This window comes from Eutrigla gurnardus (genome assembly GCF_963514095.1).
Source record: "Eutrigla gurnardus genome assembly, chromosome: 6".
NCBI classification, from domain to species: Eukaryota; Metazoa; Chordata; class Actinopteri; order Perciformes; family Triglidae; genus Eutrigla; species Eutrigla gurnardus.
The window spans coordinates 6464874-6491017 of NC_139920.1; the positions used below are offsets into that span (position 1 = coordinate 6464874).

The window sequence follows — 26144 nt, forward strand, 5'->3', positions numbered from 1 at the left end:
CCAAATTCTAAGATAAATTAGTATCTACTGCAGCACTTGCTATTACAAAAAAACGTCACCATTTTAATAAAGCAATTAACTGTTAATTGGTTTTCCTCTGAAATCTTTCCAGCAAAGCATAAAAGTACAAAAACTACAAAAAAAGTCTACAAACCTGGCCTCAGCCTGCCACGCTAGTGATGATTTATCCATGATAGTCTTGGAGGGTTTGGGGAATGGCGTCTAAACAAATGTAGTGGTGGACCACACGGCATACTTTTGAGTAAGGTTTTAGTAATTTGCATTATTACAAATGTCCGTGTACTTCTGCAGCAGAACCTGGAAGTTTGTTTGTCTGCTTTTTTTCAGGCTGAATCGTTTGCGGTGGAAAAGTTGGCTCGGCTGGTTCCCTGCCAGCACGAGGAGCTCCTCAGCACCAACTTGCGTCTCCTGCTCAACCTCTCCTTCGACACGGCGCTGCGCAACCAGATGGTCCAGACAGGACTCCTTCCCAAAGTCTCCTCACTGCTCGGTAATCCATCTGACTGCTTGTGTTTGTTGCTGTGGATGTGTTTACATTGGGTGATTGTGTGTGTTTACGACTGAGGTTGTTCTCTATGTATTTGAAGTCAGACACGTGTCACGAGGAACGCTCATCCTTCCCAAGCCAGCAGCAGAGCCTCTGGTATGTTAGAAGTGAGGCCTCTATGCAGGTGCAGCTTTTCCGCAGCACCCAGGCCTCGTGCCGCCTCTGGTGACCATTAGAGCAGCCACTTCCTGAAAGCTCCAGAGCGTGCGATTGGTGCGTTGTCTCATCGGCGAAGGTCATGTGACACGGTCAGAAGCATCTCCGACGGGCCTTTTGAAGCCTCTCAGGGGGAGGCTCGGGTAACGGCGCATAATTAATATAATATATTTGTTAGAATAACATGCCAGAGCCTCTGCACAAATGTTGTTTTTGCAGGAGCATGCCGGAGAGGTGGAGAGGTCTTCAGAGATTTAGGGAGGGCTGTTTTTTTGGGAAGTGGCTGGTGGGGGTTGCTCATACAGGAAGTGAGGCACACACATAATATAACTTAACACTGAAATATTACGCCCGCTCACACTTTTGACACTGTTGAGTTTGCCTGTATTTGTGTGTTTGCACGCATGTGTGCATGTGTGCTCTGTATGTGAGGCGGTGTGTCATCAATCATCCACTTTCACTGCCGACTGTCCTCTTTTCAACCGACACGCTCGGCATGAGGACTCTTGTCTTATCTCTAAAGAGAGAAGACAGCGAGGGGGGAGGCTCTGTCAGCCTCCACTCTCCCCATCCAGACCTGACCCGAGGTCATGACCCCCTGATGATAAGATGAAAGTGGAGAAGGAGCCTCCACTTGTCATCATCACCTCCCACTCGATCCGTCCCAGCACCACCTGAACCCAACAGGAAATAGAAGATTCCTCTCTGTCAGCTGCGTATTCATTTTTTTAAATAACATTTTCCAGGTAGTGCAGATTAACCAGTGTTCATTAATTAACTTCCAAAGCTTTGTCATTTATCAAGCAAAGTGAAGTTAATATCTTTTGGTTTTGGGTGGTTGATCAGGCAAAGCAACACGTGTAGATTTAATTTGGAGAACTGTCCATAAACCCATCACCACTTGTGGCCTTCAACTATAATTTGCGTGCCCACATCGTTCAGTGTGTGGTGTCAATTTAATTATCTGCTGCAGTGGATGCAGACTTCTGCCCACATGCACCTACGATGACACGCAGTAAGGTGTATAAACAAAACTATCTAGGAGTGAATCAGGGCCTTAAAACCCAACATTTATACATGTATGTCTAAAATACAAAAACAGAACTCCTTCCCTATCAGATTTAACCTGGGACCCGTGTTGGGTAGCATTGTTTTTATTCAAATTTGTAAATGTATCTGTTTTATATTGTTCTAAACTGAGATTTAGTCAACTCAAACAAATCATTTAAAGATGTCAGATGACAATTTATAGACTATAGACGGACTGAAATATAAAAATGTGTTAATCAAATATAATAATCCGCAGATTTATTAACAATGAAAAAGAAATGTGTTGCAGCCTTATTTCCTCCCATGTTGACTGTCATTACAGTATAAAACAAACGAGTAGACTTGAGTGGGGGTGGGGACCTCTTTAAGGGCATTTTGCCCTGTTAAGTGGTGTGTGATGTCTCCACAGACCAAACCCAGCTTGCTTATTTATCTAGAAAATGCAATAACAACGGAGCGTTGCTGTCCGCAAAGCGAGCCCAGACGCCTCTTAATATGTGCGGGTGTAATTTTACGAAGGTTAGGCGATTTTAAATCAGGCTGGGTTGTAATTGGAGTTTAGCTCGTCCACTTACTGCCCCTGAACAGTCTAGTTAATTCTTAACAGTTCCCCCTCACATTTTTTTCTGTCTTGCCCCAACCCGACTAGTGTTTTGAACATTTAATGGGATTTCTCTCTTCGCCCATAAAGGATCCTCCATGTTCCTACCAGTAAAGTGAGGGAGTCCGTAAGGTCTGGAGGGTGGGGGGGTGCTTGGTTGTTTTCATGTGCATTTCAAGGTATTGGTTGAGGTAAAGGATGGCTAATGAGAAGCACATGGCCGATCGCTGGCTGTGCTGGAAGGTCCAGAGCAGCGAGCAGCGTAGCTTTAACTTATTAAAGGCAGTAAAATTGATGCTTCCTCCTGTTTTCCCAATTAAAGCTAGAAGCGGTCTCTCCCTCCTGTGATTCCAGGGCTTGACTGAGCACATCTGGATCTAATACTCGCCGATAAGTTCCCCTGTACGGCCACTGACCGAACACGGCTGGGACCAGTTTTAACTGGACCTGGTTGGGGATTTGGGGGCTGGTGGGCATTACAGGAGGTCTGTCGTGGTTCTGGTCCAGTGAAGAGCCTCTCTCTTAACACTTCTCTTAATGAAAAGTTCCCGGGTCAAACTCTGGTCTGAACTCTATTAATTCTCCCTGCTGGCTCCTCCTCCAGCCCTCCAGCTCAGGTCAGAGGTCAAACTCATAAAGGTCCTGACAGTCTAACACTCAATCCATTCTGTCTTTATCTCGTTCATGCTGCTGCTGATGCTCCATAAACTCACAAAACTATAGTGACAGAGGATGTGCACATTTTATTGGACAAATAATAAAGGGTCAGTTCAGCCAAATTACAAATGTCTTTCTAACCTCTAGTACGGTCTTTCTATAGTTTTGGTTTAATTTTTCCAGTTTTTTTGAGAGATTGTAATAATATAATGGAGTTGAATTGAAATGATACTCACGCATAATATATATATATATATATATAGGCTTTATTTAAATCTACATTAACAATGGATCAGTTAACTGTATGTTGTGTTAAAGGCTATTTGAGGTTTCAGCTTGTTTTTCCGCTGCCTCCTAGGTAGAAAAATTATTAATGGTAAAAAAAAAAAAAAATCAACATGAATGTGTCTTTCCACAAACAGTGTCCCTGTTACTCTGGATACTCTACAGACCTGTCCTCACTGTCCACAGTTTTCATTGGAACTGCTTTCTACTGAAGAAATAGTCCCTGTGTAAACTGTTCACAGTGAGGTCTGTGGAGTGTCCCAACTAGTAAGTGGCTCACTGTTTCTGGAGGTTTCTCACGCTGGTGAAGTTGTTTTTTTTTTAAATGATAAGACTGGCATGATTCTATAAGACATTGTCAACAAATCACGGGTTTAAAGCCAAACCAACAACAATACTTTCTGACTTTCTTTCTGTCTCTCAGCTTATTTCCTCCTGAAGATTTTATCTTTAAAAACAAATCACAATTATCTGGTTTTATTACAGAAAGGCTTACTCAAAAAAGGGTAAATGGTACATTGGGGGACTATTTTCAGTGGTGGATGAATCCACATTTTGTGCTGGTGAGTATTTGGGGCAGCAGGACGGTCTATGTGGGATTGAGTTAAAATAAACTACTGTTTAAATGGTTGTGTTCAACAGTGTGCCTCGTTGTTTTTTTAGAGTTTAACAATGGAGCTCTATGGCACAGGCAAAAAACATATCAGGCTTTCAAACATACACAATAGTTGTTGGTACACTGCTTGATTGGGTCTGCATGTGGCATTTGTCAACAATAAGAAAATATAGAATATTTCCAGATTTAGACCTAAACGCTGTGAGGAGCCTGAACTAAATCCCATCCACTACCACCGGTTTGCAACAGAAATCTGTACATCTCAAAACCTGCACAAATAAAGTTAGCGACGGAACATTTTTGTAATTTTGGATTACTCTCCCTTTGAAGCAGCAGGAAAAATTTGCCTGTTTCAGTTGGTTGCCTGGTGCAGATCCGCATTTAACCTTTAAACATTGTTTCTGAGACACGACAAACTGAGAAACTGCAGTCGACCGGTGCTGATTTGACCTCCAACAGGAATCGCTGTTAAGAAGGCCATTCAGCTCATTAATATTTTCAAAAACAACGCTCTCCTAGATGTGGTCATTGGCATCCTGGGGAGCGTTACGGCACAACCAGTCATTCATCCATTGACTTTCCTCTTCCTCCTGTGTTTATGTTGCAGCTGACGAGGGCCAGAGACAGCTCAGCATGTGCATTCTGTACCACATCAGCATGGACGACAGATTCAAGTCCATGTTTGCCGACACAGACTGCATACCGCAGGTAAGACTGGCTAATGTACAGCGCCAGCAGACCAAGACAGACACATTGGCATCGGCAGTTAGCGGCACCCGGGAATGAATGCACGAGAAACGGAGCACGAGGGAGCGATGGCCGCCACATCTGGAACCAAAAACCACCAGAGGACTGCTGCTCAGTTTAAGCTCTTGCTATGATGACAACTGCTTTACTTCTTTCCATCTCTTTCCTGAAAGAATTCTTGATCATTTTTATCCTTTTCTATATGTCTCCACACAGGAGCCTGTTAATTAGCCTTACTAATCTGGGACACCAATAGAAAGAGGATTGTTTGTCTGAAATCAAATCTTTATGATCTTGAACATTTTTGTTCAAAGTTCAAAAACCCCTCGGGCTGTTTTTTTTTTTTTTAAACTTTCGATCACAGATTTTTTTTTTTGTTGAGTTAGACTCCCTCTTGATTGAGTTGACCCGGTCACTCGCTCCTCTCATCATCGGCGATTAGCTGAGTGTGCGTTGTGTTTGTTTGTTGAGATTGGGTGTAAATGCCGGCCAGATGTGGTCGGGAGAGTCGGCTGTTTGTTCAGAAGGTCACACCAGCAGCAGATCTGAACCCACGGGTCCCCTTGTGGTAGAAAGGATGCTGGCTAGCAGCATGACCAGGATGTGACCTCCGACCCCGCCCTGAGGCCCAGCTCACTCTCCCTGCTGCCCTCTGCTACCTTCATGTCTCCACTGAGGTCCATCCATCCTTTGCTACGTCCACACTGATCTAGCTGTGAAGTTGCAACTATTTCTCTCCATCTTGGCTTTTTGTAATCCGGTGCGTGTTTTAGTGTCCATGAGAAAACAACAGACAACATGTCAGCTCAATTAAGGTCAGAGGCTGTGTGACAGTAATTAGAAGACAACTCACTTTATTTGGGGAATTTAATTTAATAGAATTGAACATATGTTAAAGTTACAAGTTAATCTTTTTCAAGACTCATTCTGATAATTTTCAACTAAATCAGACGGTTTCTACAATAGATGTAAAAAACAAAAAGGATTCAGTGTTTTCCTCCAGAATTACAGTACATGGCACCATCATGATGTAGAGTGAGAAAGATATAATTGAGAAGTAAAATGTAAAATTGTGAGGGTTTGGTGTTTATACCCATACAGCACCAGCCCTTCCTGCCATCACATTTTTAAAATGCCAATCAAACTTTATTAATATTGTTATTCATTTTGCTCAAAGTCCACCTCCCCACACCAAAAACATCTCTATATATATATATATATATATATATATATATATATAAATATATATATATATGATATCTAAATGTCTCTCCATCAGTGCCGTTTGTAAAAATACATGGTTAACAAACTGCTTCACACCGTTCCCCACCTTATTATCCTTTCTACCTATTTCATACTTTTAAGAGCCCTCTCTTTTATCACTTTCCCAGGCTAGTTACTGACCTGCCCCTTTCCCCTTCTCCAGCTTTTAATGGGGTCACCGTTTGGTGCTGGATGTGGGGTTTCCAGAGCAGGGATGTCAGGAGTGACGGAGGAGAGGAATGAAGGTGGAGGTGGGGGGCGGAGGTGGCTGCGTTGGTCGAACTGCAGCGCAGCGTTGGGCCCTGACTGGGCCTCCGGTGGCTGTCTGTGGTAAATAAGCAGAGGCAGGTGCCAGAGAGTCTAGACGGAGCTGATTTGGGGTCCGGGGCCCCTGGTATGTGATACCTAACCCAGGCCCGGGCCAGCCTTTCTCTCCCTCCCTCTCTCTGACTCCTGACTCCTCACTGGGAAGCAGTGCACCTCTGCCCCCCCTCCCCACCTCTCCTCTCCTCAAAGCTTTTCCTGTTTAATGTTAAATCAGTGCAGGAGAGACAGACGGACGGACAGAGGGAGGAAGGAGGTGGGTGTTTGGGAGCTTTGGAATGACGCTGGCCTTTATCTCTAAAACACACTTTCTCATTCAAACTCAAAAACTCACTCATATTTAAAAATAGGATCAGATTAATTTTCCTCACCCTCCCTTCCTCTCCTCCTCCAGAGCTCAAACCAGACAGGAAAATCACCAAAATGACACATGACAACCAGAAACACAAACAAACACAGCATGAAGACATATCGCTTGTCGTCTTTGGGTGCGACCTTCTGATTCTTTCTTAGCTTGCATCAGAAAAGAGCAGATGTTCATCTACGAAAGGCTTCCATCACATTACAGAAACACTGAAATAATGTGTGCATTATTGATCTTCACTCGCAGGGATAAATGAATGAAGTGCTTAAAGGAGATCTGATTGACAGGTGATGAAGATGGTTTTTGACTGTGGGGAGGAGAAGATGGATGTTGAGCTCATCTCGCTCTGCATCAACCTGGCTGCTAACAAGAGCAATGCAAAGGTCATCTGTGAAGGTATGAGCTCCACCGAGGGATAAACAGCATATGGACATTTTATCCCACCCTGTGATGTCATGGTCTAAAATGATCTTTTCCTCCTTGCTTTCTTTCTCCTTGTTGCCCTAGGCAACGGTTTGAAGATGCTGATGAAGCGTGCTGTGAAGCTGAAGGACGTTCTGGTGATGAAGATGATCAGAAACCTTTCTCAGCACAACGGAGCCACCAAGAGCTTCTTCCTGGTCAGCACTTTGTATTTAAAGTCGTGTTGGTCCGCACTTCTCATACTGTGACCCCAATGTTCCCAGTTTGATTCTGGTCCAGGATCCCTGTCCTACCCGTTACCATTTCCTGTCTGCAACTCTACCGTTACCTTTTTAAAATATGGCAAAATGCCAAAATAAAACAAGAGCAGAGCACATCCTGTGTTCTGAAGTGAAACTTCATCATTAACTCTGATATTGGCGCATGTTTATCACATTTTTCATAATTTGTATCGTGACACTTATAAGTCAGTAAGTTCTTATCAGACAATGCCCTACTGCTGAAGCTGATTGAGCAATTAGTATTATGATCAAAAGTAGTAAATTATTTTTCACGATTCACCAAATTGTGAAGAAATACAGGCAATGCTTCCTTTTTTATTACCCAAGGAATGATGGGAACCCTGATGGTTACATCTCAACATGTATATGTTTGATAAGAAGAGTGACGACATGTGTTTATGCTCCAACTGTCCAATCAGCCTTTTCTCTCCTCTGTCCGTCACATAGAGAACTTTACTCCGTGGGAAACCTGTGGACATACAGGAAAACCACTTTGATGGCATGTCGGAGTAGCCTTCCTTAAACTGAATACAACAATGAATGCCATCACCTGGCTGGAACATGAAGTGGCAAAGCCTCTAAATTAAGAATCTGAACCTCTCAAAGAATGACATATTTGGAAGTCAAATTAGCCGTTTCTAGTTGAATTCAGTTTTTCAGGTTAGTCTTTATCAGCCCCCCTCATATACAAACGTGGGTATATGTGTCTGCTGGTAGGACCACATCGGTGACCTGGCAGCTCAGATCAGTGAGGAGGAGACGGAGGAGTTTGTGATCGAGTGTCTGGGCACGCTGGCTAACCTGACCATCCCCGACCTGGACTGGGCGCTGGTACTCAAGGAGTACAACCTGGTGCCCTACCTAAAAGACCGACTCAAACCAGGTGTGTGTGAAGACCATCTGACCTCTATGGTCTTCATCAGCTGGGCCACGTGAGAGGGTTTTGTTGCGTGGCGAAGTAGTTTTTGTGACATGGTTTAAGCCCTCTGTTATAGAAGTAATGCACCCGTACATTCTCTGCTGGATAACCCTGCCACAGCTCTCTCATCTGTCTCCCTTTAAAACCAGATGCAAGGTCTCTCCCGCGCCCCGTCTTAACCTCTAACTACTCCCCCTGCATCGCTATCAGTGAAGTGTCACTGGTCATGGATGATATGAGGACTGAGCACCCTCATTATGGTCTTGGCCTTATCTTGACCTTTGATGACCTTTGACCACTTAACCCTCAGTTTTTGTCTTTATTAAAGCAGAATACAAGTCTAGTGCAATACATTGAGGTTATTTACCTAACATGGATGTAGATCATTATGAGTCACCAGGACGACGCCCTTCTTGTTTTTATTGAATCATATACTCTGTGATGAAGATGGGTAGCACATTGCTGTAAACATTATAACTGAGACCTGATCTGGGACGCAAGTTACAGTAGGTCTGGTCCAAATTATATGTGTGTATTCGGGTCTGGTAGAGTCCCATATTGCTGCTGGTCTCAGGCCTGTTTGTCAATATGTCTAAATCAGCTCCAAACAGGTGCTGTGTCATCATTTTTTTAGCCACTCTGAGAGTGAGAACTGCAATTTTAACAAAATGTACACGTATATCATTTTTTTAATTGGTTAATTTAAATATTGTTGAGTGATTTTTTGGACCGGGTTTTTATTCACTACTGCTTTTTTAAATGTAATTGATGAAGATTGGGGTTGGGTAGGTTTTCTGTGGTTTCTTTTTTGTTAGATTAGTTTATAACAGAAACCCTGGCATATTTAAAAGTTCCATGTTTGTCCTAATTTTATATTTTACAACCAGGCCTGCTGGCACTTCTTAAGCCAGTAAATGTTTTTCTACAAAACCTGATTTTCAATCAACAAAATAAGCCAAAGTTCTCAATTTTTAGCAGCCAATCAGAAACTTTGCTTGGCTTTTGGCCTAATATTGCGATGGTGATGGTGTTTTAGGACTCATATTCCAACAGTTGATTCAAGAAAGATCTCAGTGTTCCTCAGTGACTTTCATCCCTCCTCCATCTGCTAGTGAATCCTCCATGAGTCATTTATTGATCATAAAATGAGCCACTTGGGATCATTTAAAACCAAAGAAATGTCCTCAGAAACATGCAGACAAAAACACATTTTATCTTTAATCTTCAGTCCAGTTTTCCAGACTGCATTGGTATTAAGAGCGAGCAGTCTGAAGACTGAATAGAAAGGTGTAGACCTCTTATTGGATGTTTTATCTGGTTCAGAGGCCAAACGTTTTCAAGGATCGATGAGGTTTCTTTGCACTTTCCCCTGATGTCAGGTTCAGCTGAGGATGACCTCATTCTGGAGGTGGTGATCATGATCGGCACCGTGTCCATGGATGACTCATGTGCAGCCATGTTGGCCAAGTCTGGGATCATTCCTGCTCTTATTGAGCTGCTCAATGGTAAGGACCACATCTTACAGCTTTCCAAAGTGTTATGAAATGTACCGTGGAGTATTTTAATTTTTTCCCTGTTGAGGATTAAACGTCAGTATATTTCACCTTCACATATCTCTTCTTCTGCAAGTCCCCCAACTCTTAGGAAGTCCACTACTAAATCACTAGTGTTCACCTTTTAAAGCTCTTCTGTCCCCCTAAAGATGCTAACCCTATTTACGTAAACCATGTATACCGTAAACATTTGAGTCTAAAGTTTAATGTCATAATAATAGTAATAATATTAATTAAAAACTGCCCTGTAGAAATGTCAGCACTATGATCATGTTGCTTCCCCATTGGGCTCCAGATCTCCACACTAGATTTCCTTTTTGAAAACAATACGCACATCATTAATTATGTTCTTAAAAGATAGTTGAACATTTTTTAGGAGACATTTTTGTAATTTTGCAAAACAATCTGTGACATTGTTTTGGACTCTAAGACCCTGAATACAAGTGGCATTGACTCTGACCTGGACTATGCCACCGTATAAAGGCATGTGGAGAGTTCGGTTTCATTCTTCCCGACCGCCGCAGACAGGAAATCCATGTTTCATCCAGTCTCCAGAGTTACCTTTCTTGTTTGAAGTTTCAAATTGAAAAGGGATTGCGAGTGTGTGAGCAACAGCATTGGGTCACATGATATAATCGAGTCAAAATGCATTTGAATCACTTGTTTGATATGTGAAGAGGGGCTTTGAAACGGGGTGTTAAATGTCTCTTTGATTTTAAAATGAATCAATGTTTATTTCTCTTCCCTCCCGTTTCCATCTCAGCCCAACAAGAGGATGATGAGTTTGTGTGTCAGATTGTCTACGTCTTCTACCAGATGGTTTTTCACAAAGCTACCAGGGACGTCATCGTCAAAGACACGCGTATCCTTTCTGCTTCTCAGTCGAGTGTTGGAGGTGAGATAGATGTTTAGGGACGCGAGACATCAGGGAGGTAGTTTGAATGTCACAGTGACTGGTTGTATCTCCCTGTGGTACCCCTGAGTACTGCCCTGTATGTATCCTCACTGTTTATTCCCATCTGCATCTCCATAGAAGCCACTTTAACCCCTCGATTGCGTTTTTTTTTTTTTTTTTTTTTTTTACCATCTGGGTATTTTAAGCTGCCTGTAATTGTACACAGTTGTGGTCGGTGGCAGCTCGTGTCGTATAACAAATATGCTCTCTGTCAGCATGTTCTGATTGATGTTTTTCTTTCTGCGTGAAGAATATAACGGCGATGTCTGATTTAAGCACTGCTGGGAGGAAAGTGTTCACTTCATGGGAGGAAATGTGGACAGCGGTTCCTTCAGCCGCAGGGCACCTGTCTCCGCTCTCTTTGTCTTTAAATGACAGAGTGGCAGCGGTTGGTCTTTCCCACAGTACCACCACATCCCCATCTTTCCCCTGCCATTGATTTAGGACAGACACATGATTGATTCAGCATCGGAACATCCCTGAGAGGCTGAAATGTTTCTTTCCTTGAATCGTGATGTCAGAAGCCCCCGCGTACCTCATCGACCTGATGCACGATAACAACGCCGAGATCCGCAAGGTCTGTGACAACACGCTGGACATCATCGCCGTGAGTAACGGATGTCTCATTAACAACAATTAAGGAGCTTTGATACTGATTTTTTTAATACATTGGAACTTGTTTAACTTCAGCAACACTTTTAATAGCAATCATATTTTTGATTTAATATGCAGATAAAAGTATGACTGCAAGGCTACAGGGCCTGTATTTACCTCCTTATTCTTCCAACACTAAACTATGTATTGCAAACTACATTTGTGTAACACTTTTCCAAACCAACGTTACAAAGCGCTTTGGAAGAAGAAGAAAGGACGAAGAGGAAATTATATTAAAAAAAGACAGAAGCAAGAAACAGGAGGAACCACAAATATTACATTTTACCAATTCAAGAGAAATCCAAAGGAAACATGGTTTAATGATTTTTTTCTTTTTAAATGTGTCCTGATTTGGAGTCTCATAGGTTAAGGGGCAACAACAGTAATGTGTGTGTAATATTCCTACACGTTTGTCGTGTGGCCATTTGATTAAACAAAAATCGTGATATGCACAGGATTTTGACACTTTAACATCTTAAGAGCAGGTAATGAAGTAGAGCCGACAGCGATTTGTTTGCTCTCACCCTTAAAATGTCACGGCTGCAAGCAATAAAAGGAAATGTGAAATAAATAGAAAGAATTTGAGTTCTATTCAGATTATGAAAAAAAACAAAAAAACAGCTGCTCCTCCTTAGTATTCTTACTTAGTACTCATTCCTATTTCCATACCAACATGAAATGTTTGAGCCTTTTCCACAGTCCTCCAGTCAAACACTCACCTTCTCCTGATGTGTCACATTTGACATCAGCGATTAACAAAACCGATGCACTCCTGAATCGTCGTGTGACTGACAGGTGTGGTCAGCTCCCAGTCAGCGCATGATCGCTGCCAGACCTCAGATCAGCGTAATTAGCTGTAGATTATAGCCAGGCAGTGTAGCGGGGCAAAGGAAGTGTTTCATTGAAATTATCAGTGAGACCTATTAAGCTGTGAACCACATGAAAGGCAGCTGGTGGGCTCTGGAGTGTGTCAGCGGCAGGACAGCAGAGGTGAGAGAGAAAGCAGAGCTGTGGACACACACACACACACACACACACACACACACACACACACACACACAGAATCATTACTGCTCCCCTGTGCAGGGTCCTTTTGGCAGCACACGCCATAACTGTGGAGTCCTGAGATGTTGGCCTTTGATCAGCGTGGCCATGCTCATGTACAAACACACACATGGCTTCACAAGGAACTTTGTAGATGCTCCAAGTGGGACAGAAGCCTAATTCACAGTGATATATTCTAAACCCGGCCATATTTCCAGAGGGCTGTGTTGAAAAGCTCCCAAAACTGTCATGCACTTGCTCACCCCTGCTGTGATGAGCTCATGCTGTCATGATAACTGATTAGTCATATTAAACTAATATAAGAGCATGATTGCTCAGTGAAAACCCTGATTCGCGATGCTATTCCAGCCTACGATGAATCAGGCGGGATGTGTCCCTGTCACTTCCGGCGTCTGGGCGGGGCCTCTGCGTGGCGGTCAATAGGCCCGTTTGAGTCCGGGGATCTGGGCCCGGCTGTCAGTGACCGCGGCGCTCTGCTTTGCATCTGAATGATTACTCTTTCGGGCCGGGGCGTCACGGTCTCAAAGGCTGGCTTTATCGCTCCCCCTTCAGCCCCCACGGAGAAAAGAAAACACAACTCTGTGGTGCTGCGTACGCAAACAGAGGTTCATATTAGTGGTGAGGACGGAGAAGACACACGGTCATACAGGTCTGATATGGAGCGCTTTACTTGTATGGTCGGTTGTTAATAAGTGTCATGTGGCGACTGGTCATAGCCTTTCAAATGTCTACCATGTTAAACCTATAATGAACCCTTCTATATCAACATTGACTCTGATAAGGCCTCTGGCTCACTGCTCTGAGCACCACGTACATTCCCATCATTTTCTAGGCAAAGCATTCATGTCCTGCTGCTGCTCAGCGTTACCAAGCCCAAAACGTAATGATAAAGAGAGAGCATATGTGCTCTTCCACCACAACCGCAACAAAACAGAACGATGTGTCAGCAGTCATGTGTCACTGAACAACAAGTGTCAAGTGCTCAACAGAAAGATGAACCGGCAGAATTTGCCAAAGATTTGTGGACACATTTCTCTGGTGGTCTGTCTCCCTCCACCCAACCCTCTCTTCTCTCCAACATCTCTTCAGGAATATGACGAGGAGTGGGGAAAGAAGATCCAGAACCAAAAGTTCCGCTGGTACAATTTACAGTGGCTGGAGATGGTGGAGAACCGTCTGATGGATGAAGCCGGGGAGCCCTTCCTGTACGGGGAGGACGGAGAATCCTTCATCGGGGACTCAGATGTCCTGGAGAGACCCGACCTGTTCTACAGCGCCGGTACTGAGGGCTTCTTTAGCTCTTTTATTTTGGAAACGGGCTCATTTGCCTTTTGACGGCTTGAGAGTGAAATTGTGTTTGTGTTGTTTCATCCAGACGGGCTCGTCGTAGCGGAGGGTGCCATCAGTCCTGAGTTCTACACCGACTTCCAGGATGGAGAACTGGAACAGACTGGATACATGAGCAGGTATGGAGCCCTCTGTTTACCTAATAATAATAAATAATAGCACTATACTAGATCTGAATCCAGTTAGAGAACCGTAATCATTTCAAATCCCTCATGATTTAGCTTCAACATTTGTACGTTTTCCACCCGTTTGGTTCACACTCAATCTGGTGCGTGTACTTTGGTTCAGTTTGTTGAGGCAGTCTGCTTCCAAACTGTATATTTATTTCATTTTTCGGGTAAAAAAAGATCTGCTCTGTAGAAGCAATTTATATAACGGGGCCAGATCACGCAATATAGTAACCACGGCAACAAGTACACACGTCAGCATGTGAGTGCAGAGAGTTTCAGAGGTTCAAACAGAGGTGGGTCGATGTGTCCACTGAAACATAACAACCACAGTAACATCTTCCTGTAGTATTATATACATGGGGCCTCGTTTTGGTCCCGTTTCTACCTCTTCAGATGAATACTGTTGCTATATGACCTACATAAGACCCTCAGCGAGGATACGGGCTATTTCTAGTTATTCTTAATGCCTTGCTGGGCCCGTGGCGGGAAGGGAGGCACGGGAGAACCAGGACAGCACAGCAGACCGTCAGACTAATGGGAATCTGGTGGTCTGAAACACTATCGACACAACAGCAGCACAAAATGAAAGTTTGGCGTAGTCACTTTAAAAGTCCACTTGCAGTTGAGATGAACTTCTTTCCTCTTTCTGGATGAAATAATCTGTGGCAGCTGTCATACAGTACATTAACCGGACAACCGATGAGTAAACTTCACATGAATTAGTTACAGCTGATGCAGGCGTTGGCATTTCATTTGGTGAAAGCAACAGTGCTGGCTGAAGGAGGAGATTCCTGCTACCTGACTGTTTTGCACATGAAAAAAAGAATACATTTGTTAGCCTTGCAGATTTGCCAATATGGGTATTAAGCAAACCTGGGACTGGAGCCAGCTATTGGAGCCCAGCCCTGCACACGCACACACACAGACATGCGTGTCTGCATCCTGATGAAGAAGGGGAGTGTGCGATGGAGGCTGTCAGCAGGGCAGGTTGTTGTTGTCCAGGAACACGATCTGTGTCGGCGAGGAAACGCTAAACTGTGAGTGTTTACCTTCGGCCGACTCGTCCACCGGGCCAGCCCTCGGCCCTCGTATTGTTTTTCTGAATCACTATTCGCTGATCTGTGTTGTTGTACCAGGCCATGCCTGAGTCAACAGGCCTCACCAATCCCAGAAGGCCGCGCTCCACCCGGAGCAGCAGTACTCCAGCATTGAGAACAAACACTCTCTGCGGCTGTCTGTCTTTCTCCATGTTCCTCTCATTCCTCTCTGGCTCCAATATATCAGCTACTTTAGTCCCAGTGCGCTGCTGACATTCCATAGCGAAACATGAAACTGAAGCCTGGGAATTAAAAATCAATCCTGTTATCGCTGAGATGGACCCCGGGTCTGTTTGTAGTCCGAATATCCAGCAGCAGCTAATTCGATACGCTGCAGAGATGATGAATAATTGAGGAAATGGAGCGTTTATTGTGAGTAATTTGTCTTATTTATTATCAAACCACTTCTTGCGTGCGATAAAGCTTGCGTCGATGTTTTTTTTTTTTTTTTTTTTTCTCGCCAGCAGGAATGTTTCGTTTGGCTGCCGTTGTGAGGCTGACTGTGACCGGCTGAATCGGTGACACAGTCAGTCCAACGAGAGAGAAAGCCCAATCTGACTTTCTTTTACCTCTCACTTCTCTTCACTCGTTTCTTTATTCTCTCTCTCAACTTTGTAACTGATCCCTTTTAAATATACTGAAAGCACCGGGGGAATCGGCGTCTGTGAGACGGTTTTAATTTGGCCGCTGTACTCTGAGTGATCCAGGTTAACATAATAATCAAAGCCAGCTCCGCCGCTTATTTTAAACTATGTGTGAAACATGGTGTGAATGGGGCCTTTTTACCATGGAGGTAATACTGTACAATCACTGCTATGTGTATGAATACCGGGATGAGCTTTCATATCAACTATATGAGTATTGGTTAGTTTTGGTGTATTATATCAAAGCATACAGTATGTGTGCTGACATGAAGAAACTACAGCACAGGGTGTCTGAAGCTGGAAAGTAGGTTTAGATTAATTCAATAAGACAACTTATAAGTCCTCCATGTTTTATCAAATAATAAATCAATAAATACATTTAAAAAGAAAATGAAAATATAAATGTAACATTTTAATAATAATATTTTAACTCAAATATCACTATAACAATCAGTCTCAGAACTCCAGTATGAGTCTGGCTGTAGTGGTGGTCTATTTTGACTTTTAAACATTAATTTACTGCTCACTATTTCATTTCATGTTTTTAAGAGTTCAGTGTTTATTTATTTAAATGTATTTTTGTTTTTAATAGAGGTTAATTAGGGAAGTTTCAATGCAGTTTACTTTGAAGAAGTTTTTCTGTTTGAGTGATGATGGTAGACAGGTTTGAGTGTTGAGAAGGCGTTGGTCAGATGAAGAGATGCGTCCAATGGAAAGAGGCGTGACGGACGGACAGTGTGCGACTGTTAACACGCCAACGGGAAGATCAATGCGTGCTTTGAGAGGTGGCAGAATATGATGGGCGGCGGGGAGGAAAGTAAGGAAAGCAAAACGGCATCACAACCAGGTGAGACATGGAGATAGGCGGCAGGAGGGGGTGGTGAGGCTGAGACCTGATTGTTGTCCAGGGCCGGCGTGTTGGTTAGCAGTAACCTGAGACGGAGAGGGGAGATCAAAGAGGGGCTCGGCCGGAGGCCCTGGAAGACAGACGTGGGGGGGAAGGGTCACGCCAGAGGAAAAAGGCCTGATTCCTTTTCCTGTTCACTACCAAGGAATGTTCTCCATGGGATGGGACGTGTCCCTGCAGCCTCCTGCAGCCGCTCCTCTGGGGCCAAACTGGCATTTGTGGGAACAGCGGGCCCCTTGTCTCAGGACCCCAAACCCCCCTCCCCTCATTTCACCCACGCGTCACAACACACTGACACACAGTGAAAAGGTAGATTTGCATGTTTCTTAATGAGGAATCAGCAGCTGTGTCAGGCGTCGTTTCTGGTGTCCAGACCTGCTCGGCTTGAAATATTCAAAGCATATTTTACAGCGTCACTCACCCAGCGGGATAAGTTAGATTTCCTCGGCTTCCACTGGAGCCTCTCGGTTGACACCAATATTAACATTGGTTTCAGATGAGAGTCCGTGTTTCTGGAGATGAACATTTAAAATTACTACCAGTTTGATCACTTCTCCTTCTCTGTGCCATTCATGGTTTTTCAAATAAATTAGTGTCTGAAGATATTATTTTAGTTTCATTGCTTGTTGTCTTTTGGCCAAAAAAAGACAACTATAATAAATCATTAGAACTTTGGAACTGGAATCTGACAAACATCCAAAAAGAATTGAAACGTTAAAAAGCATTTTTCTATTCAAGTAAAATCAATAAGTCTGCCCGACCGCCTGTGAGCCACTAATGGAAACAACATATTATTAGTGTGAGATTTCACCTGAGCTAATGGATGAACAGCACTCACCTGTTAACTATAGCAGCCCTTACCCAAGACAAACTTCCTTCAGGACAATAAAGTTTTTTATTTTATTTGATAGAAAGTGACACATCACACTTAATGTATTAATGTTAATAATAATAACAATGTGTCAGATGATGCTATGTCTACATATTGTCCAGTAAAACATGTTACTTTGTTTACTGTGACTGAAGTTCTACATGAAAACAAACAAAGTATATGTTCTGGTCTTGATTCAGTTTTTACAGTTCAAGCTGAATAAACTATAAATCATTCAGAGAGTTCGTGATTTGTCCATCCAAATCCCCTTCATGGGTTGTAAAATAAATCTGACCAATGATAAGCAGGATGGGCAAGCACAAAAAAAATGCCTAAATTGCACAAAATTATTTTTCCTTTCTTTTCCAAATAAAAATGAGGGGAATTGTGAGGGTGGTGAATAATCAGGTTTTGACTGTATCTTCATCAGCCCCCGATCAAAATCTAATATGCTCACAAGTGTCTTTCCTGTCCTGAACAATGAGTGAGCAGGACTCAGGCAGGTTGGATATAGATCCAGGAAGGCCCGGCTGCATGGGATGTAAGCAGTCAGCCATAGAAACAGGCAGACAGACAGGCAGGCAGACAGACAGGCAGGCGGATGGTGTGACTCAGAGCTCCAGTGTTCCTGCAGCCTCCTTTAGCCCGGCTCTCAAATCCCCCCTGACAGCCGTAGCGTGCGGAGAGGAAAAAGACATATTTTTGCCCGGAGAGGAGATGGTGGAGGGGGGGAGGGGGGTGAAGGCAAAACGGAGAGGAGGAGATGAGGAGGAGGAGGGAGACTGGGGATATTCGGCAAGCTGTGTAACTGATCGCTGGAAGTGATTTGGCTAAAAACAACACGTCATTATAGGCGCTTGCAGGGGCAAAGCAAACAGCTCGTATTTTAGAAGGCCGGGAGGAGGACGGGCCGGCCGGCTGGCCGGGAGGAGGACGGGCCGGCTGGCCGGGACGAGGACGGGCCGGCTGGCCGGGACGAGGACGGGCGGGCCGGCTGGCCGGGACGAGGACGGGCCGGCCCAGGCAGCGCACTGAACGACGGGGATACATGCAAGATGTTGTGTCATCCATCAGTGCCCAGTTTATCCATCAAGCGCTCCATCCTGACGAGGCGACCCCACCACCACACACAAACTCCTAGCAGCTGGTCAGAAGATGGAGCGTGAAATGGGCCCCCACCCTCCGTATCCACATCCCCATAGTAACTGATTTATACGGTGTAGATACAGGCCTTTCATCATCCCTCTCAACAGGCCCCTGCTGCCGGGCTGAGGGCGGCCAGGTCCTCCAGGTTTGGCCGTCAGCCTCCACCCTCGTCACGCCGCTACAGCGCTGTGTTTTGACATCTCTCCCTTGTTTTTTATGGCTTGGCCACGCCGCTGTTTACCCCTCCAGCCATTAGCAGTCTGTAAATCACACAGTCTTTGTGGATGTCCAACACCTGCATCAGGGCAGATGAATATTACATTAACTTTTTATGGCTTGGCTTTTTTTTCTTCACCTAGTGCTATGACTGAGTGGTTGGTCTGCCTCGGGGGTGGGGGTCATCTCTGGGGGTTTCCAGAGCGATGTCTGGTGTCAGAGCTCCACCTGGTGGTGGTGCTGCTGTTTTCTGGTTTCAATCTTTCCTCCAGATGTTCAGAACCTGCTGCTCCCATTCAGACACAAGAGCATTAGGGAGGTATTAGGGAGGTCATCCCAGGTGTTGGAGGTTGAGGTCAGGGCTCCAAGCAGACCTGTCAAGTTCTTCTACATCATGGCAGAGCGTCTGACCCATCAGCTGATCTGCAGGCAAATCTGTACAATCAAATGATCAAATGTTTTTTATTGTCATGTTGTTTTGTATCTCCAAATTTGGGGGATTATTATTAAAGAATACATTGTGTTAAAAAAAAAAAAAACAGTTGCTTTTCTACTTAGCTTCTTCAACGTGGTAAATTTCTGCCCACAAGACTATTAGGGGCTTATTTTAGATCATATTTTGGCCGTTGGTGCTCCATCCTGGTTCCAGAAACGGCAACGCTGCATGTTTCCATTGAACAGGCCAGATCATTTCACACATGTGTCCAACTTTGGCAGTACTTCTCATAGTCGTGGCAAATGTTGAGGTAGTTTTAATACCAGTAGAAAAGAAAAGGCATTTCAAAAGTGTGTCTATCTCTGTTGCATCTCTATTAAATTTCCATATTATGGTTTATGTATAATATAAAGCACATTGTGTGATTGGTAATGGTTTACTGACTGTATCAGATTGTATTAATTCTTCCCGTCTGTCTCTGCTTTTGCCCCGTCAGTTTGTCCGAGCAGTTTGTCCCGGCAGATCGGCCTGTCAGCGCCTACGGCTTCCGCCCCGATGAACAGTTTGTCTACAGCTACAACACGGCCTCCCGCTGAACCTGGAACCTCTCTCACACACACACACACACACACACACACACACACACACACACACACACACACACACAGGTAGATAAAGCACCAAAAGTAATCACCCACAAAACCCTTAAGACTCAAAGAAAAACTTATTGATATTACTTCAAGGTTATACACTTTCAAACCTATATATATATATATTAAGGTTAGTCTTAGTTTTAATTAGTCTTTTATTCCGATTAATTTGTAAATATCATTTTAATGTTGATTTTGCGATCGTGTCGTGAATTTAAGCTTGATAAGCTAGGCAGCTGGCGAATTAACACTGAAATGCATTTGTGTATGCACAACTGAATGTTTCTTTCTTTCTTTTATTACCACAGTCTGCCTAATATGATCATGTGATTCATTCAACACTATTTCAGGCAAAAAACAAACAACAGAATAGAAAAGTGAATTTTGAAAAATAAGTTTGGTGTTCTATATTTCTTCCTCATGTCAACAAAGCCCATGTGTCGACTGTAAACCAACAATGTGCATGTTGGTCTCAATGCTCTTCCTCTATGTGGCTCTCAGCACAGACCATTAGGTCCTACTGAAGTAGAAAAAACACTACAAATAAATTGTTTAGTGTTTTGGCTTAGTAAGGAGGAAATAGTGCATTTGTTGGGGACTACTTTCAGCGGTGGATGAATCCACATTTACTGCTCTAGTGAGTATTTGAGGCAGCAGGACGCACACACACACACACACACACACACACACCGGTGCACTTTAATTTGAATATAACCGGGAGTCAACAACCTTTTATAAACTCTGAGTGTTGTCCCTATAATTAGTATCAAACTACAGTAATTTCCAGGAAACATCCTAGAAAACGAAGGACCATAAAAGAATGAGTGTTTGGTATTTTCTTGTTTTTGTTCACACTGGAAGCTCTGCAGCAGTCAGTAGAAAACCCCCAGTGCTGGATTAAAATGTCATTTGTCTTTATTTCTGTGAATGTAATTTAAGAAGAAATGTTGAGCCTATATTGTCTTATCTTGAAAAATGTCTTAATATGAAAAAAATGGTAAATAATTTATTTTTATTATTTATCTTCTTCTCGATGTGCCTGGAGCGCTGCCGGCCCGCTGAAATATGAGATACTTCTGTGGTGCAACATCTCAAATAAATGGCAGACATATTGTCGTCAAACTGTACTTAATCTGTCACAGATGTTGGCTTACTTGTAGGTTTTTGACATTTCTCAGCCCAGTGTGTCTGTGATTGGTTTAAAAATAATAAATAAATAAAGAATGAAAGCCCCATGCTGCGTTTGTTTTATTGGCAAATAAAACCATTTATTGTTTGTGTTGTTTTCCCCCACCTCGAAACCAGAGAGTTCACACAGAAATAGTTTGAGGGTAGGTTTGTTTTATAGACTCTTATTAATATTTTCACACGTTTCCATGAACCCACATTCACATGGTAGACAGTAAATGGTCAAATGTATTCGCACTGTAAACGCTCCTACTGTCCATGTCTGCGGAAGATGCTCTACAGCTAAAAGGCACAGGTGTTCAGACTTGGACCGGTCTCTACGGCAACCGCTTCCACGCAGCAAGAGCTGGTTTCCTTCATCATGTGACGTAAGGCACATGGAGGTCACATGGAGGTACTGTAAAGGCACTTTAATGCGCTACTTCTTCAGTTTCCTTTTTAGTGGAAAGAAAGTACTTCAGTAGGATAAAAAAAAAATAGCTTAAATATGAATTTGGAAGTGGTGCGAGCCCATCTGGTCTAATATATCAAAATATCTGTTCTATTATCTAAAATGCACTAATTAAAACCAAACGTGTGACTACAGGATGCTTTCTCATGTAGTCTATTTAAAGAGTTGGGGAATTAATTCATGTGCTTTGTTTTCTGGGAGTGAAATGTTCGGATGGATAATCGGTCCGATTGTCTGCCTGTAGTACAGATCTGGAGTCAGAACAAATAGGAAAGTAATATATGCGGCGTTACTTCCTGGAAATATTTCTCGAGGAACAGCAGGGAACCTGTAACAGGTGGAAAGTAACATTTACTTAGAGTACATTTACATTTACAAGTATTGTAGTGAAGTACAACGGCGTGATCAGTTTATAGAACATGCTTAGTTGGAAAGAGCCATAATGCATAATTATGTGCGATACTTTAAACTACTAATACTTGTTTCCTATAGCAAAATGTCTTGAATCTGTACTTTTATACTACTAGTTTTACTTAAGTTACTTCCACCACTTGTAACAACAAGCTGTTTGCCAAGAAATGGTTCCAACACACCATTCCCTTTTATTTTTTACGTTTCTGTTTGTCTACAAATTAAATACATAGGTTTTCATTGATGACTTGTGTTGTTTGGCGTGTTGTTAAAGCTAGGCATTTCTCCGTTTCCAGGTTTTATGCTAAGCTAGGCTAATTCAATCCTGACTGATGGATATCCATCTTCTAATCCTACTCTCAGAAAGAAAGCGTATGAAACATTTTTAAAAGGTCCGACTATTCTTATAAAACAGGGAGTGTCAAACATGGGGCCCGAGGGCCAGAACCGGACCACCGGAGGACTTTGTTGTGTTCACAGCAGCTTTCAGTGCTCATGGAATATAATATTTGGCGCCACATTCAGACTTATCGTAGCGAAAAATACGAAATTGTTCAAGGACATCAGAGAATAGAGAAGATAAATTATTGTTGGCAGGTTGGAGGAAACATCTGTTTTTGGTTGAAGCTGAAAGATCAGGCTTCATCTAGTTTGTACATGGATAGTTCACTAACTGTGATCATCGTTTTTCTTTACACTAAAAGTGTTTTTATAGATAGTTATGTAATATTTTTCAGGACCGGTCCACATCAAACTGGCTCTACGTGGCCCATGAAGCAGACACCCCTGCTTTAAATACATTAAACCACACCAGAAACGTCTCCACAATCGTAATAAAATACTTCTATATCTCCGTTTTCTAAATCAAATTGGTGCTAAAGCAATCGAGGGTTAAAAGAAATTCACTGAATGAAACAGACATGTTGCTTTTATACACCTGACACAGCCGATATATTGATTCGTATAAATAATTAACCATAATTTCATGCATATGTGTTTTTCAAAAAAAGTTCATGGAAGCTTCTGTGAATGTTCCCAGGAGTCTCGTTTCCTGGTTCTGCACTGAGACTTAATGTTCTGACTCCAGGACAGTTTGAGGCTACCGTTGGTTCCCTGCAGCAGAACACGGTTAGAACATCTTGGATTCTGTCGCAATGCAGATGTGATCGCTCCTGATGCCTCATTCCTCCTCCATCTGTACTCCACCGGGGTAACGCTTCACCAGCTCCTCCACCTCGATCACTTCCACCACCAGGTCACGGATCTCCTTGATGCAGCCAACAGGGCTGGAGGCCGTCTCTCCTTCTTGGCTTGTAGCATCGGGCGCCTCCACGCCGGCCCCCGCCTCCACGCCGGCCCCCGCCTCCACGCCGGCCTCTGTCTTCACGCCGGCCCATACCTCCACGCTGGCCCCTGCCTCCACAGCCCCCGCCTCCACGCCGGGCCCCGTCTCCACGCCGGGCCCCGTCTCCACGCCGGCCCCCGCCTCCACGCCGGCCCCCGCCTCCACACCAGCCCCCGCCTCCACAGCCCCTCCTACAGCAGCGTTGCCTGTCACAGCTTCTGCCTGACCCTGAGGAGGTAACTCATCGCTCACAGCTTTGTCCCCAGCTGGATCGTCCGAGCTCGTAGGCGATGCGATGATGTTATCCCCGTCCTCAAAGACGTCGGAGGTCGTTGAGACTTCCTCCTGGCTGCTCTGCGTTGTCTTCCCATCCTCCATGGACTCCACCTCTGACGGGGGCGACTCACTTCCTACCGACACATTCAGAGAGTTGGGGTCCGAGGTGGTAAATCGTTCCTGCCGCTTCAGGCCCAGGTTGATGTCTGCAGCTGTGAGTGCAAATGTTTGACCACTAGAGGGAGCCTCTAACTTGATTTCTGAGCTTCCACTGTGTGTCTGTTCTCCACTGCTTCCAGGTTGGGAACCAGTGGCTTGTGCTGCAGTGTTTACGGGGTCATTAGTGGCATCGGAAGTTGGTGCAGGAGCTTCTATCTGTGCTGCTGCTTCCACGCCCGTCTGTACGCTCTCTGCAGCCGTGGGGGTTTCTGATGACGGGAGTTCCTCCTCTTTTGGAGCATCTGTGCTCTGCAGCTGAGGCTCAGCAGCCGTCTCCGCGGTTTCTGTTTCAACAGCAAACACCTCCTCCTGGATCACCGTCTCTGGAGCTGCTTCCACGGTAACCTCCTGCGTCTCGCTCTGCTTGGTTGCATCTGCTAAAGCTGGAGGCTCGAGTGCAACGGGGGCGCCTGCTTCCACCTTCACATTTTGGACGATTTCTTCTGCCGCAGCTGCCGTTGCCTCCGCCTCCTTGCTGACAAGGGCACTCGGGGCCGATTCTTTTTGTTCAACCCTCCCCAAAAGCGTCTCAATGATGGTGGCTTCCGTTGAGGCTGGGCTCTTCACCGCCTGCTCCGCCTTCTCCGGGCTGGACGACAGACCGTTGACCGCAAGAGGAGATGGGGGCTGGGGCTCCATGGAGGTTTTGGCTGGGGAAGCTAGCACCGCCGCGGGGCTGCCTGGAGTGGAGACGGGTGGGGAGGACAGGCTGGAGCGGCTGGACTGACTGAGCAGGTCTCTGCTGTCGGTGAACAGGTTGTACTTCCTCAGGCTGGCCGCCTCCTTCACCACTGCAGGAGAACACAGGAAGGGTTACAGGCGTCTGGTCTCTCACAGGGAGAGAGTGTGTGTGTCACTGAAGTATCACTGTACCTTTGGTGACCTCCTTGTCCAGAGATTGCAGGAGGATGCTTTCATACACGTTCTCCACATGGATGTAGTTGGAGTGGTCGGCGTCGATTAACGGCTCGAGATCCTGAAGCTCCTGGACAGAGAGACGCGTTCAGACAGTTAGAGGGCGCTGTTTCTCCACGTGTTCATGTCTGGTTTACACTGTGTGTGTGTGTGTGTGTGTGTGTGTGTGTGTGTGTGTGTGTGTCTCACCGTTTTACAGGTGGGGGCCAGGTTCTTCTTGATGAAGGGCAGAGTGATGGAGACGAGAGCCTCCCTGGAGATCCTCTTCCTCACGGTGCTGCTGTCGTAGTCATATTGCTGCAAGAGGAGATTCAGCACCTCATGTCAGCGAGGTCCTCTGCTGTGTTTTTATCTCGAGGGTGATATAACACTGAGACACTGGCATCATGCCATGAAGACCCTCTCCAGTCTCCCTTGTACATCAACAGTGGATTCAAATGAACACTGTTCTCCCATCAACAGGCTTGTGTGTGTTTGTTTTCTAAATGACAACCTGACCTTGAGCACTCGGTGCTTGGCCTTCTCGATGGCAGAGCCGGGGTGGTCCGGGTTGTCCTGGATGGCTTTGTGGAGCAGCTGCTCGAACGTGTAGGCTGCATTCTCAGTCAGCTGAACACACACACACACACACACACACACACACACACACACACACACACACACACACACACACACACACACACACACACACACACACACACACACACACACACACACACACACACACACACACACACACACACACACACCACACACCACACACACACACACACACACACACACACACACACACAATGAGATCAGACGGCAGTTTAATGTGCCAAATACAGAGCGGGAAAATCAGGCAGCTGGAAACCCCATCAGTGTGAAATATCATCAGCAGATTCATCACGCGTTCACACGACTGAAGTGCCGGGTCAGCGTTTTGAAGAGGAACATACGTTACAATCACAATTGTGTCATAAATGTTGGCAAATAAAATGAGTCAGCCAGAAGAATTCCTCCGCCCACTCAGTCTGAGAGAGAGATGAGCTGCCTGAAGGAGGAGAAAGCAAAGCTTTGTGTGTATCAGTGGCCGAAGAAATGTTCAACCACTGATGCCATCTAAGTAAAAGTACGTGTGTGTGTGTGTGTGTGTGTGTGTGTGTGTACCTGCTGCAGGTCGATCTGAGCGCTGTGGATCATTCCGGTGATGTTGGAGAATCCAAACCTCTCCTGCAGGTGCTGCAGTTTCTCCTGCAGGGATCCGATCTTCTGGAAGCAGCTGAGCAGGTTGGGTCTGGCCATGATGGCTAGAGCCTGAGGGACGGAGAGAGGGGGGGGCTTTAAAGAACAGCCTCTTAAGCTCATGTGGATACAGCTGAGGGGAACACT

General features: G+C 44.6%; 2 protein-coding genes across 3 annotated transcripts in view; one reads left to right on the plus strand and one right to left on the minus strand.

The window, feature by feature from the left end:
* kifap3a (kinesin-associated protein 3a) overlaps nucleotides 1–21198 on the plus strand; it is a 30890-nt gene extending 9692 nt beyond the window's left edge. The window contains exons 10-20 of the mRNA XM_084011562.1: nucleotides 349–511; nucleotides 4541–4641; nucleotides 6919–7027; nucleotides 7139–7251; nucleotides 8053–8218; nucleotides 9634–9759; nucleotides 10571–10669; nucleotides 11284–11369; nucleotides 13571–13760; nucleotides 13857–13947; nucleotides 19812–21198. Coding sequence (XP_083867688.1) covers nucleotides 349–511; nucleotides 4541–4641; nucleotides 6919–7027; nucleotides 7139–7251; nucleotides 8053–8218; nucleotides 9634–9759; nucleotides 10571–10669; nucleotides 11284–11369; nucleotides 13571–13760; nucleotides 13857–13947; nucleotides 19812–19911 — 1344 coding nt within the window. The 3' untranslated portion in view covers nucleotides 19912–21198. The remainder of the gene's footprint in view (nucleotides 1–348; nucleotides 512–4540; nucleotides 4642–6918; nucleotides 7028–7138; nucleotides 7252–8052; nucleotides 8219–9633; nucleotides 9760–10570; nucleotides 10670–11283; nucleotides 11370–13570; nucleotides 13761–13856; nucleotides 13948–19811) is intronic.
* Nucleotides 21199–21363: 165 nt separating this feature from the next.
* The window catches only part of LOC311014758 (protein Niban 1-like), a 32765-nt gene continuing 27984 nt past the window's right edge, over nucleotides 21364–26144 (minus strand). The window contains exons 10-15 of one of the 2 annotated variants that reach the window (XM_084011550.1): nucleotides 25923–26069; nucleotides 25269–25379; nucleotides 24960–25067; nucleotides 24729–24840; nucleotides 23379–24646; nucleotides 21364–23342 (exon numbers count right to left, since the gene is read on the minus strand). In XM_084011550.1, the coding sequence (XP_083867676.1) occupies nucleotides 23196–23342; nucleotides 23379–24646; nucleotides 24729–24840; nucleotides 24960–25067; nucleotides 25269–25379; nucleotides 25923–26069 (1893 nt within the window). In that variant the 3' untranslated portion in view covers nucleotides 21364–23195. Of the gene's footprint in view, nucleotides 24647–24728; nucleotides 24841–24959; nucleotides 25068–25268; nucleotides 25380–25922; nucleotides 26070–26144 lie in introns of both variants that reach the window. The other variant, XM_084011549.1, reaches the window with a different exon arrangement.